This window comes from Erigeron canadensis, chromosome 1 (assembly GCF_010389155.1).
Source record: "Erigeron canadensis isolate Cc75 chromosome 1, C_canadensis_v1, whole genome shotgun sequence".
Classification (NCBI taxonomy): Eukaryota; Viridiplantae; Streptophyta; class Magnoliopsida; order Asterales; family Asteraceae; genus Erigeron; species Erigeron canadensis.
The window spans coordinates 1890041-1905160 of NC_057761.1; the positions used below are offsets into that span (position 1 = coordinate 1890041).

The following is a 15120-nucleotide window of genomic DNA, read 5'->3' on the forward strand; positions in this document are numbered from 1 at the left end:
TATTAATCTATGTTTTCTATATATATGCTTTTTGAATTATGATTTATTAGTTGAATGGTGAAACTAATTAAATTAACCAGGATTCATGGAGAAGTTGCAATGTCTACTCAACCATCTTGGAATCATGCATATGAGCATGTTATTAATATTTTAATTGAAATTATTAGAATCCAACCTTTTAATTAATACTTTTAGCGGGATCATAAGAACTGTCTTCGTGTTTGCTATTGCTAAATTGTTGATGATAGATCTATTGCTGATCGAGATGAAAACTAGCTAGTGGTTAGAATACTCTACAAATCATATATAATTGAGTATTATTATGTTAGAAAAGATAGATCAGTTTTTAACATGCCAAGTTAAACTTCTCGATCATGTTGCCGCATGATATTAACATGTGGTGCTTTTCAATGACTAAGCAGTCTAAAAACGATCAACGTCATCACAAAGCTAGCTAGCTTTTATGTTGAGAATAAAAAAGCTCTGCAAGTAATGAAAACTCTTTCTGGTACGATGGGTAAGAACTAACTGGACCTTTTTATAATATATATTTTTGTTACTGTAAATGAGGACTAGAAAAGTTTAATGGGATAGATAAAAGGTTCTTTAGTTTTTTATTTATTTATTTATTTTTTCTTACTTTAATTAAGCAGTTTTTTGGTTTTCAGTTAGATGTAAAAATTATTATACATAGGTATTGAGTTTCTTCATAGCTATAATTTGCAGCTCTAGAATAGCTTCCCATGGCATGGCCTATTATTTGATGATCTAGACACTTTCAGAAGCAGCAGTGAGTTTCCATATCTTTTATTTGTGCCCCTTCTTGATCTCTATGAGTTTCCATATCACCTCTCAAGTTTATAACAAGGATTGGTTAGATTTGGATGCACATAGCTCAGAGATGCATGGCAAGCAGTATATCATTTTCTGAATATTTTGTTAGTTGATGTGAAACCAAAAGTGATTTCTCTCCAATGTTTATGCATCAAAGAATATTGTTATGTTATATATATATTTTTATGTATTTTTTCAAAAATTTTATGTCACATATCCAACTAAGTTTAGATATTACAAACTGTAAATTTTTTATTTAACTAATTAAAATTGGAAAAAAAAAAAAGTAAACTCGGATATTTTATGTTTTAATTTTAGGTATTTTAATTTATTCGGTATCTATTTAATATACATGAATTCCAATTTTTTAGCTTTTGATTAATATATTTTGAGACTACCCGTCCATTAGACGTGCCTAAACACTAGTTAGTATATATATATATATATGGTAAAGTTATTTTGAGAACCCTTTTTTTGCGAGAACCTTTGAAAAGTTTTTTAAATCAAGCCCAACTGATAATTGTTCTTTACATGAAAATTGTTTTCTGAATAATTTATGTATAATTTTGAAGTTTATAATTGTGTGGAGCATGGATTATCATCCGTTATACAATTATGTGGAGATTTGGATTCTTGATCACATGTGCACGGATATTGCTATGATCACATGTATACAAGTCGATCACATGTAATCATAGCAATATTCGTACACATGTGATCAAGAATCCAAATCTCCACATAATTGTATAACGGATGATAATACATGCATTCACACAATTATAAACTTCAAAATTACAAATAAGTTATTCAGAAAACAATCCAAAAACAATTTTCATGCAAAGAATAATCATCGGTTGAGCTTGATTTGAAAAGTTCTCAAAGGTTCTCGCCAAAAAAGAGTTCTCAAAATATTTTGAGAACCCTGTGAAAAGTTATTTTGAGAACCCTTTTTTTGGTGAGAACCTTTGAGAACTTTTCAAATCAAGCCCAACTGATGATTATTCTTTACATGAAAATTGTTTTTTGATTGTTTTCTGAATAACTTATGTGTAATTTTGAAGTTTATAATTGTGTGGAGGCATGAATTATCATCCTTTATACAATTATGTGGAGATTTGGATTCTTGATCACATGTGCACGAATATTGCTATGATTACATGTGATCGACTTGTATACATGTGATCATAGCAATATTCGTGCACATGTGATCAAGAATCAAAATCTCCACATAATTGTATAACGGATGATAATCCATGCTTTACACAATTATAAACTTCAAAATTACACATAAATTATGCAGAAAACAATCAAAAAACAATTTTCATGTAAAGAACAATCATCGGTTGGGCTTAATTTGAAAAGTTCTCAAAGGTTCTCACAAAAAAAAGAGTTGTCAAAATAACTTTACCCTATATATATATATATATATAAGAGTTCTATGATGGGGGTAGAAAATTAACGCATTCTGGACACTTTATCGGTTTCTACTTAATAGGTGTAATTAGCTCCTTTTAGGATGATTAATGTGGAAATGATATATGTGTTCATGTTAATGCATCAATGATGACCGAATTAATGGATGGATGAATGATGGCATTATGCATCCTTAATATTTTGTTATCTACATATATATAGAAAAAGAATGTGCAGTAGTTTAATAATGATTTTTATTATGTTGTTTAATAAATTTCTATTGATTAGTTAATGGCAATGATGTTCAACTGATCAAAACTCTCGAGTTTCTTTGTTATCTACATATATATATTGAAAAAAAATGTGCAAAACCGCCCAGTAATCAATAATCCCATGGATGACGCCAATGTTTGAGCATTGAAAGTTAAGCTCAATCACAAAAAGGGTTTAACCACGAAAATCATTAAAATCTCCTCAAATAGCTAGAGAGTACAAACCTACTAAGTTCTTAACGAACCTAAGGTGAATGATGATTTTCCTAAAGAGACGTTTCGATCTTTGGAGGATATGATTGATATATATTTTGTGTTATGAATGATTGAATGATGATGAATGTTCTGCAAATGTGGATTGCTCTGATGATGAATGTGTGTGTATTGAATGTAAATGAATTGATTGTCCTCCCTGACAAGTAATGATTGGTAGTATATATAGGCTTAGGATGGAGGTATTTTACCGGCATCATATGGCTCATACGGGTTGGGTCGATGGTTATCCAATTGAGATACCGGGGCTAGGGTTCCCTCCATTGCCTATATATAGGCCTTAGATTAGGGCAACCACGTATTTTGGGTCGTATCAGTTATGAGCCCTGGCCCTAAAACCCAAAAGTGCAATATAAGAATGGTTTACTCCTTGGATTCCCAAGCTTTAGTGAAGGTTTGCCTCAGTGAGGAGAGCCTTCCTGGGAGAGCCTTCCTAGTCAGAGCCTTGCTAGGGAGAGTCTTTCTCTCTTGCCTAGCCTTCTAAGGTTGGAAGCCTTGCCTTCTTCAGGGAGAGCCTTCCAAGGTTGGAATCCTTGCCTTCCTTACTGGGAGAGCCTTCCTGAGAAGAGCTTTCCTAGGGAGAGCCTTGCTAGGGAGAGTCTTCCTTTCTTGCCGAGCCTTCTAAGGTAAGCCTTCCGGAAAGCCTTCCTGAGGAGAGCTTTCCTCGGGAAAGCCTTGTTAGCCTTCCTCTCTTGCCTAGCCTTCTAAGGTTGGAAACCTGCCTTTTTACTGGGAAAGCCTTCCTGAGGAGAACCTTCCTAGGGAGAGCATTGCTATGGAGATCTTTCCTCTTTTGCCTAGCCTCCTAAGGAGAGCCTTGCTAGGGAGAGCCTTTCTCTCTTGCCTAACCTTCTAAGGTTGGAAACCTTGCCTTTCCTTGGGAGAACGCCTTCCTAGGGAGAGCGGGAGAGCCTTCCCCTCTTACTCAGCCTGAGTGGGAGAGTCTTCCAAGGTTTTCATAAATGCATATATTTATTTATTTTTACTATATCCGAAATATAAAAATTTGGTTAGCTTATTTCGAGTGTTGGTGTAAATTGGAATTCTTTTTAAAGACAAAAATACCCTTAATGTCTAATACCGTTTAGTTTGTCTAATTATTAATTTGAAACCGTAAGAAACTATATAACCAACCACCAATGTGCATATCCCCCTCAACTGATCATACGCCCAATCACCCAGATCAATATTCTCATGAGTTCTACAACTCAATATAAAGAATTCCATACATCCGTATCTGGTCCCCCTGCTAAACCCGTTGATCATCTAGATACAAAAAAAAAATAATTTGAAAAGTTAACCTTTGCAAGTAATTAATCTACAGACGTAGAATTATTGTGAATTAAATTGTTGCTGAAACTAGAAAAAAGATTCTTCTTTTTCCTTCTTAATCTTAAATCTTAACCATTACTTCATGTCTCCTTCCATAACCATTAAGGAAGATGTTCCATTGTTGCGATAACAGCTTTGGGAAAAACAGTGACCAGAAGTGGATGATTTGTAGAGGGATGGCAGGAGAAAAGGCATGAATGATTTTTAAAGGGCAGTGGTGTTTCTCAGTGGCGAAGCCAGCTAATTGGTTTAGGAAGGGCCAAAAAAATTTTCGGCACTAGCAAGTCGAACAATGGCAATGACACAACATCAATAAGTTTATATATAGTATACATATAATATGCGAGTAATACAATTGTATAAAATAGTTATACATTTAATAACCAACTCTACTTAGGTGGGTTGGCCAAGGGCATCTTCTAAATTCACTATGTGGGCCCGGGATGTGAGTTTTTCTCAAGGTTTCGGGTTCGAGTCTTGGGTTTCTCATCTCAAGGTATTTTCCATGAGGAGGGGTTGGAAGTCCAGCAATTTGTTGGTTAAAATTGCCTCAACACATCTGAATCGAAACTAACTTTACCAAAAAAAAAAAAAAAATTACACATTTTATAAACAAATTTTTGGGGTAGGCTTTAAATAGGAAAGATACTATTGTTTTTGCACGTGAACGACAACTTTAGGATCATAGTTAGCATTTCCATCATTAATTAATAAAATCAAAGGTTTAAAAGAAGGGGATAACTTGGATGATGTTAACAATATTTTGGTTGGATGATGGTGCTCTCACAAACCATTAAAATCATAGAGGGATTTTTGACATGTGTAGAAAATGATTTAAGTGAGTTTGTGAGAACAACATTATCCAACAAAGATGATGTTAACATCATACATCATTTTCCCTTAAAAGTATTAATAAACCGATTCTCAAATTATTAATAGTTAAATTCTTTCCATAGTAGGGACATGATAGTCTATTTATTTAATTTCAGTGTATGAATAAAATAAGCAGCCTAAAAAAAAATACATATACCACATATACACAACTTCTGCAAACGTATCAAGACATTACAATTTCAAGCCATATAACATGAACAAATGTCTCATAATTACATTCTTTTTGGGACTATATTGCAGAATGATTTCGGAACCAAACAATTTAACTTCGAAACCAAAATCTGAATGTACACACACTTCTAATTGACAGATATTCAATCTAACAGCTCAGAAAGGAAGATAATCATAACCAGGACCACGTATTCTATCGCTATGCTTGTTAAAAATCTCCATCAAAGCTTCACTAAAGGCAGCCTCCTCTTTGTCTTCAAAATCGACACCAATGTTTATATAACCATCATAACTATATTCATATTCATACGGGAGCAGGTCGTCCTGCTCTTCAAAGTCACCATAGGTAGCCTCCTCCTCACTGTCTTCAAAATCATCCTCCTTGCTGTCTTCTTCATCAACAGAAGCAGGCTCCTCATAACTATACAAATTTAGTTTCACGCCTTTCATAATGAACCCTGAATCTCGCAAATACAACAAGGGGATGTCACACCCACTGACCCGGCCTCTTGAACTCATGCCTTGCTCAACCTTACTAATAAATTTGTCGACTTCATCAGGAGGTCCAATGCTAGTAAACGAATTTCTAACCTCGGAGAGTTTTGCACCACTAAGAGAGATCCTTCCTCTTTTACGTGGATCCGTAATGGAAATCTTTTCCAAAAAGGGACATTCACGAGCTAAACCAAGCAACATCAGATACCTTACAAATGCATTCTCCATACATATTTCTGCAGTATAGTTTCCTATAGGACTCATATAATTTGATAATCCCTCTTCTTCACGGTCATCAACGGATGATGATCCCTTTGTGTCATATATCGAAGTTGATGCTAAAAGCACAAATGAGCCAATTCTATTACTGTCTATAAAAACCTTCCACTTTAGATGAGGTAAACCCTTAATAGATGACAAAGGAAGTTCGATATACAGAGACCTGAGTCTTGTAAATTTTTTCATAGAGTCGATCAATCCACCAACCAAATGACCAAACCTCCAACCAAACGTACTACTAGAGAATTTCTTGTGACTATATACGGCAAGCCAACGTGCATGCCGACGAAATACCGGATTATTAGCCGTCCAACGAGAAGGAGCAACAAAGGTAATGGTGTCGACTTCACAGGCGATCTGGTAAAAACGTTTAGAAACACGTTTGCAATTGAATAAGGTTTTCAAATCCGTTTTATTAAAAATTCGTACAACAATTTTGTCCGGCAACAAAATTGCTGCATTAACTTCTTTGGAGACACTAGCCATGCACAACTTAATTCTTCACCTGAACAAATAATTAAAAGAACAAAAAAACAAACACAATTATCCATAAACTCGTTATGATCATAACCAGAACTACTGTTATAAAAAACATATTATATATGATCAAACATATTATAAAAAACATATATATAAACACAATTACCTGAACATATTATACAAAACATAAATATAAACACAATTACTTGAACATATGATAAAAAAAAAAAACATAAATTTAAACAATGATACTCATAAACTCTATGAAAAAAACCAGAACTAGTATATATGATCAAACCGTTTTTAAGAGACACTAAGGGCCCGTTTCTTTTTTTAGTCATTAAGTGCTAAGTGTATTAAGTTTAAGTGCTAAGTGTATTAAGTGGCTGAATGCATTAAGAATGTCTATATGTATTAAGTATAATATATGTAATTGACAGTTATTTTTGTTTATTAAGTTAAAAAAGAAACAAATTTGACTAAATAATTAAGTTCTTAATTATTAAGTTTATTAAGTAAAAAGGAAACAAGGCCTAAGGTCAATACACAAAGTGTGACAAAAATACAAATCTTTTGAGTTGTTTCATTCATTACTATATGTGTGCATCAGTGCATCCGTGATGCACAGCTAGTTCAAGTTGTTGTCTGATACATGATTAAAAGGTTGGGTGACACATCCATCTTTGACGACAACCAACTTTGTTTGGTGGTCCGTATTAATGGTGTAACAGAGGGAATTACAAGGATATTACCCTAAAATCGTTAGCTTTTTTTTATACACACTTATTGATGTTTATTGCTTTTTTTTTAAAGACAGTACAGGCGTACAGCAACAGCAACAGCAACGGTACCCAATCCCGGCATAAACCGGGGCATGGGGAGGTATGATGTAGAAAGACCTTACCACTACTCAAAGGTAGAGAGCCTGCTTCCATATCCACGGAGGTGGAAGGGACCTCCGGCCAGGGCTATAACCCTTGCAAAAATATCCGACGGCAGGCAAAGCCAAAACCAAATAGGGGAAACTCTCAATCTCAAACTCTTAATCTCAACCTTTCAATCTCTATCTCAGCCACAATCTCAGATCTAGATTTGGATCTAAAGAGATAAAAGACCCGTTGGAGGGAGAGAGCAGGGAGAAAAAGAGATTAGGAAAAATCATTATCCTTCAAAATTAATGAAGGTAAGCAGAAAGCAGGTATATGCATTAATAGACCATCCAACAGTTAAGTTGCAACTACAGGTTAAAGATACATATACGAAGATCGAGTTAATTATACACAACATATATACAATTATTCAGTTCCATCTTAGTATTAAAAGTAAAATATTAAAATCAATATATTTATGAGTAAAAATAGAAATACCTGGTGATCGGATTTTACGAAGAATGGTCGAAGACGATAAATACGTTTGGAAGTCGTACGTTTTGATCAAGAAAAAGGGAGGTTGTATGTATATATGATTTTTTACATAACCCTTCCCAAGGACCCTTATGCTGGCCCATTTTAGTCCTGTTCAAAAACAAATCCCGGCCCATTCTAGAGACTAAACTCACCAAGTCACCATCGGTTTAAAGGGTCATATGACCGATACATGCATGACACGTTATGCCACTATACAATATCCTATTCGGGAAAACATCCAAGTCTGTTGTACCATTTCTTTTTCACCCAAAAATGACAAGAATAAAAAGATATATATTACTACCTAATAAAAAAAAAATACTAAAAATTTATTTTAATGGTAAACTATAATAAAGGTTAATTCACATAGGCCTAAAAATTTTAGGATGTTAAAACAAGTATATATATTGATTCACTATGATTTTCATTATACACGGTGATCTTCAGTGACGAGAAAATTATTGTTTTATTTGTTTCAGTTTAATACTTGTTTTATTTTACCTAAAAACCTTGTTTTTAATAAGTAAAACGTTAACAAAAATCTAGAAAAAAAAGAGCACTGGATTAATTATGAGGGAGAATTAGGCATAAAAAGAGATTAAGGGATATACCCACAACCTGCTCTTTTAATTATACATGAACCTTTCCTTGAGCCAAGCCCCCTTATGCTGGCAAGGGGTGTAAACGAGCCAAGTCGAGCCGACACAGTACCAACCTCGAGCATGACTCGATTGTAAAACTTGACTCGAGCTCGATCGAGCCTTTATTTTCAAGCTCGAGCTCGCCTTACGTGTCGACACTTTCGAGCTCGACTTGGCTCGACTCGATTAAGAACTAAATTAAGTTTCAAATCAAATTAGTATTATAAGCTCGACTCGATTAAGCTCGGCTCGGTAGGATAGTAATTATGTAAAAATATATAATATTCAAGGGTAAAAATGTAAATAAACACAAGCTCGATTAAGCTCGGGAGCTTTTCGAGGAGTAGCAAATGCAGGCTAACGGGTAGCCAACAAGTATGCTTGACTCGCTATATTGAGGCTCGAGCTCGACTCGAAAAGATATATAAGTCGCAACCTGATCAACGAGTCACTTCAAGTGGTCGTGGCTCGTGAAAGTCAATCACATTCTTTAAGAATTACTGTATAACATTTAAATTTTATTGAATAATATTTGAAGAGGGTAGTCTTAGGATACTTGCATTAAGCTCTTAAAGTTCAAAAGATTAAGGATTGAACTAAGACCGATACATGCAGCTATTCTCTATGTGTAGTTGTGTACAATTATATTAGGCATAAAAGCTAACAATCAATACAAAGAAGTTTTGGATGACATATGGACACACTATAAATACTCAAGTACTAATCAAAAGTAACCATTTGTTACTATGTGTACAATTTCTCTGCATATAAAGTGTTAACACCTGATATACACTACCAGTAAGAATGCTTAAAGGGTTTCAAAACAACAGAGCATCTCCCTTGGCCAATAACTTCAGTACTTTTTGGAATCCTTTTCCAGAAAGGGACATTCATGAGCATTTTTCAATTCGAATTTAATTTTGTTCATTGTTATTTTTTATTATTTTTTTTAACAACAGTATTACTTGTGAATCCATGAAAAAGTACTTAAGCAAAGACTTATTCCTATGGTTCTTTAGAAAATCTGTCTCACAGCTTCACTATAACCAACCTCATCCATAACTTTAGGTTCATCCATTCAATTGCGGTCACTCGTGATTATAAATGAAGTGTTAAAAATTATGTATTATTAATTTATTATAACTTAATTTCAGCATAACATATATGTTAAACTAACAAGTGAAAACAAGAACAACCAGCACACACAACGATCTCTTTGCTCAACACACGAGTGACTCTATTTTATTATTACTCAAGTGTATACAAAATCAAAGGAACAAAGCATTCACGATCTAAAAAAAATAATCCTAATGGGTTATTTATACCAAAAAAAACCCTGACAGCAAATAAAATCCTAATCCAAATAGAAGTCCTAATCCTAATAGGCTACTGACATTTAGAAACATAAACAAACTAGGAAACTTTATTAAATAAACTAATTATTTAAATGCTGATCTTGATCTCCTCCAAACCGCCCCTTGAGATCGAACCGTACCACCCTTTTAACTAACATTGTCTACTTTTAATAATATATACCATATTATAACTAACAATCTATATAAACTGGTGTAAAATGTTACTTGACAAATTGATTAAGCAAAACGATCAGAAAGGAACTCTTTAAACAATTTTATTTGAAAATCCATTATTAAAAAAAACCAAAAAAAAAAACAGAAAGAAAAAACTAGTTAAAAGACATAGTGACAACAATCCTAAAGAAGAAACATAAAAATCAAGCTTTTATTAAGTTTCTAAAAACTTGCTACCAAACATAATCAGTTAATTGAGGACGACTTATCCTATCACTATGCTTGTTAAAAATCTCCATTAAAGCTTCACTATAGGGAGCCTCCTCTTTGTCTTCAAAATCATCATCATCAATGTTAATATAGCGATAATAACTATTTTCATATGGGAGATTGTTTTTCTCTTCACTATAGGCTGCCTCCTCCTCATAACTATACAAAGTTAGTTCTACCTCTTTCATAACCAACCCTGAATCTCGCAAATACAACAAGGGGATCTTACGCCCAGTGACATTGCTTGACCTCATGCCTTTCTCAACCTTACTAATAAATTTGTCGACTTGATGACTTGTAAGGCTAGTGAACGATTTCCTAACCTCGGAAAGTTTTGCACCACTAAGAGAGATCCTTCCTCTTTTACCTTTATCCGTAATGACAATCTTTTTCAAAAAGGGACACGAGTGAGTGAGCGAAACTCAACAACATCATATAGCTTTCGAATGCATTCCCCATACATTTCTCTGCAATACGGCTTTGTGTATAACTCCTATAATATGGTAATACCTCTTCTTCATGGTATGATGATGATCCCTTTGTGTCATCTATCGAAATTGATGACAGAAGCACAAATGAGTCGATTTTCTCTATAAAAACCTTCCACTTTGGAATTGCAAGACCATCAAAAGATGACACAGGGAGTTGGATATACAGAGACGTGATTCTTGAATATTTTGTCATCGAGTCCATCAATCCACCAACCAAACGACCAAACCTAAGACAAAACTAACTTAGTAATAGTATTAACGAATATCATATGTGGATATTTGGTAATTAAGCAGACGTGGATATTTGGCAAGCAGACGTACATGCTCACGAAATTCCTGATTATCAGCCCTCCAACGAGAAGGAGCCACAAAGGAAATGGTGTCGACTTCACAGGCAGGCGATCTGGTAAAAACGTCTAGAAACACATTTGCAAATGCATAAGGTTTTCAATTCCGTTTTATTTAAAATCTGTACAACAATTTCGTCAGGCAAGAAAGTTGCTGCCCCAACTTCTTTGGAGACACAAGCCATGATGGCCCAACTTCTTAACCTGAACAAAACACAAATACTCATAAACTCGATCATTATCATCAAAACCAGAACTGTTACATAAGATCAAACTGATTTTCCGAGAAGTATCATTCGTTACTAGCTAGATGTATGCATTGCCGATATGCAAGGCAGTCGAATGTAGTTCAGGATGTTGTATGATACACGACTAAAGGATAGGGGCCGGTGACGACGCCCGTTTTTGCTACCGCCGACTTTGTATGGTGGTCCTTATTATATAGGTGATGTAACAGAGGCGATTACGATGACATTACGCTAGCCTAAAATCGTTAGCTTATTTTGTACAAACTTAATCATGTTTATTGCTATTTCTTTATTAGGACCATATTATGGAAAGAGGTTAAAGATACAAATTAGAAGAGATATCATATAACATACAATTATTTACCAGGATCTTATTATGGAAAAATAAAAGTAAAAATATTAAGGGCGCGTTTAGTTCGAGAAAATGTTTTCAAGTTTTTCATTTTTAGTTTTCTAGAAAATGAAAAGGTTTTTCAATTCTAAAAAACACTTGAAAATTTTGAAAACGAGTTCAAAATAAAAGATGGAGTTTTCATTTTAGAAAACCAGAAAACATATTCAAATTCACTTGTTTTCTAATTTTAGGTTTGGAAACCGGAAAAGTGAAAATAAAAACTGAAAAAAACAGTTTTCTAATTTTAGTGCAAAAGTTGGAAAAGAGAATTTTTATTTTCTAGGAAAACTTTTCAAAAAAAATAGAATTTGAACGCATTTATTGTTTTCCATGTTTTCTTGAAAAATGAAAATGGAAAACATGAGAATTTTCTTGAACTAAACGCACCCTAAAATTCATATATTTAAGAGTTAAAATATGAATACCTGATGATGGTATTCCGTGAACAGGACGATAAATAGGTTTAGAAGTTACACGTTTTGATTAAGAAAAGTAAAATAGTAAAATCCATATATTTAAGAGTACGTTATACACAATAACACAACATACAATTATTCGGTTCGATCTCATTATTAAAAGTAAAATAGTAAAATCCATATATTTAAGAGTTAACATATAAATACCTGATATCGGATTCAACGAAGTATGATCGAAGACGATAAATAGGTTTTGAAGGCGTACGTTTTGATTAAGAAAAGGGAAGTTGTATGTATATATGATTTTTTTTAATTTACATAACCCTTCCCATGTTGACCCGTAGTACCCATGTTGACCCATTACCATACCTGCCCCAATCATACTTGCATTAAGCTTCTAAAGTTCAAGACATTAATTAAGCTAGGACTGAACTAAGACCAATACATGTACCTATTCTCTAGACACTACAAACAATATAACAAATTAAAAATTTTGTCACTAAAAAAAATTTTGTCACGCTTTTTAGTGTGTAGAAATATATTAAATTAAAAGTGTATGAAAATTTATCCACACTAAAAAGTGTGTATAAATAAAAGTTCACACTTTTATAAAGTGGAAATTTATCCACACTTTCTAGTTATTTTGTCAGACCTCATTTGTTCACGGTAACTTTTTTAGTTACCGTGGACAAATGGAGTGTGACAAAATAATTATAAAAGTTCACACTTTTTAGTGTGAACTTTTATTTCTACACACTTTTTAGTGTGGAGAAATTTCCACACACTTTTAATTCAATATATTTATACACATTAAAAAGCGTGACAAAATTTTTAATTTGTTCACACTCACTTAAAAGTGTGAACACATGCAATATGATTTGTAGTGTAGAATATAAAGTGTTAACACTACCAGTAAGAATGCTTAAATGGTTTCAAGCTCAGTGAACTATCAAATCATAAAATATTACTTGAGACCTTTGAAGTTTGAAAACAAGCCCTTCACTGTAGGCAACCTCCTACTCTTTGTCTTCAAATTCTCACATGAAAACTAAAAGTAGAAACTAAGATAATCATCATGACTAATACTATCGCTATGGTTCTTAAAAATCTGCCTCACAGCTTCACCATAGGCTGCCTCCTCTTTGTCTTCAAAATCATCCTCATCGTTAGTGTTGATAAAACGATCAGACAGGAGATCATCAACTTCTTCTTCATAGAAAATGAGAGTAAGTACCCGCGCGTTGCAGTGGTGAGATGGTGGGGGTGATAGCTAGGTCAGAGAGTGTGATAGTCAAATGTCTACGGCCTCCACCCTCCGCCCTCAGATTAAAAAATTCGTCGAAAGTATATCGAATGACATCTCTAATGAAAGAGCATGAAATTTTAAGAACATCCATACAATTTTTATAATTTATCGACGTATGATATTTGAGATAAAAGATTTTGAATGAATTGGATGAATAAATGATTTATGGAGGAGAGAGAAAAAAGATGATTGATTGAGATTTGAGGAGAGAGAAAGGGTATTATGGTTATTTTAGATAAATATAGAATAGATGAGAGGGGTATTTTGAAGATGTACTTAAAATCAATATTGAAAATTTCAATTCAATGTTAAAAATCTGGAAGGAATCTGTTTTATAATATAGTATAGATTGGTTCTACTTCAAATAAAATTAGTTATACCCCTTCCATAACCAACCCTGAGACAGGCAACTCCAACAACGGGATTTTACTACTACTAACCTCAAAATGAAATTCGTGATATTTAGAAGGTAGTGTATTCGACATTAATTTTCTGACCTCGGAAAGTTTTGCACCACTAAGAGAGATCCGTCCTCTTTTAGATCTATCGGTAATGGAAATCTTTTCTAAAAAGGGACATTCACAAGCGAAACCGCACAACATCATATACCTTATACATGCATCCTCCATACATTCCATTGCCAGATCGTTTGGAAAACAAGTCCAATCTGGTTCCTCCTCTTCTTCATGGTCATCATTTCCATTAACGTAAGATGATCCCTTGGTGTCATGTATCGAAGTTGATGACAGAAACACAAATGGATCGATTCTAATATTACCAGCTATAAAAGCCTTCCACTTTACTAAAGGTAAATGGTAAAAAGATAACTTTTTAGGAAGTTCAATATACAGAGACTTGAGTCTTGAATACTTTGTCATTGAGTCGATCAATCCATCGACCAAACGATCAAACCCCCCACCAGACCGAGGACGTTTTAATTCGGCAAATGACTTTACATGCTCTTGGAATTTGCGATCATCGGTGCTCCATCTAGAAGGAGCAATAAAGGTAATGGTGTTGACTTCACATGTGATCTTGTAAAAGCGTCTGGAAACACGTTTGCAAATGCATAAGGTTTTCAAATCCGTTTTACTTAAAACTTCTAAAACAATTTCGCCTGGTAAACAAATTAATGATGCACCAACGTTTTTGGAGACGCTAGCCATGTAGAACTTCTTTACTTGAACGTATTATAAAATACATAAATAAAAACATAGATACTCATAAACTCTATGAACAAAACCAGAACTATTATTTATGATCAAACCGTTTTTCAGAACTAGTAATGCGTGTGTGCATCAGTTCATTCCCGATGAACGGCTAGTTTGAGTTGTTGTATGATACGCGTCTGAAAGGTTGGGTGACGAATCCATCTTCGACGACAACCAATATGTATGGTGGTCCGTATCAATGGTGTAAGAGAGGGAAATTACTTTTATTACTCTAAAATCATTAGCTTTTTTTCATTCAAACTTATTAATCTTCATTGTTTTTTTTTAACTGACACTATATGTATTAATAGACAAAGTTGATGAAGTAAACTCAAGTGATATTCAGATTATATTGTTGTGAAAAGTGATATTCATAACCATTCAATAGGTGCCTATTTATAGGCTTACAATGACTCAA

General features: G+C 33.8%; 1 protein-coding gene across 1 annotated transcript; it reads right to left on the reverse strand.

Annotated features, from left to right (window-relative positions):
* Positions 1-5168: 5168 nt before the first annotated feature.
* LOC122584717 lies at positions 5169-7941 on the reverse strand. The gene is made up of 2 exons (XM_043756766.1): positions 7811-7941; positions 5169-6468 (listed from the first exon to the last, which is right to left on the reverse strand). Exon 2 carries the CDS (start codon positions 6447-6449, stop codon positions 5346-5348), a length of 1104 nt encoding a protein of 367 aa, XP_043612701.1. The 5' UTR covers positions 6450-6468; positions 7811-7941; the 3' UTR covers positions 5169-5345.
* Between the last annotated feature and the right edge of the window lie 7179 nt (positions 7942-15120).

Coding starts and splice junctions, on each gene's coding strand:
- LOC122584717 (XM_043756766.1), bottom strand. CDS start 6,449: ATGGCTAGTGTCTCCAAAGAAGTTAATGCAGCAATTTTGTTGCCGGAC.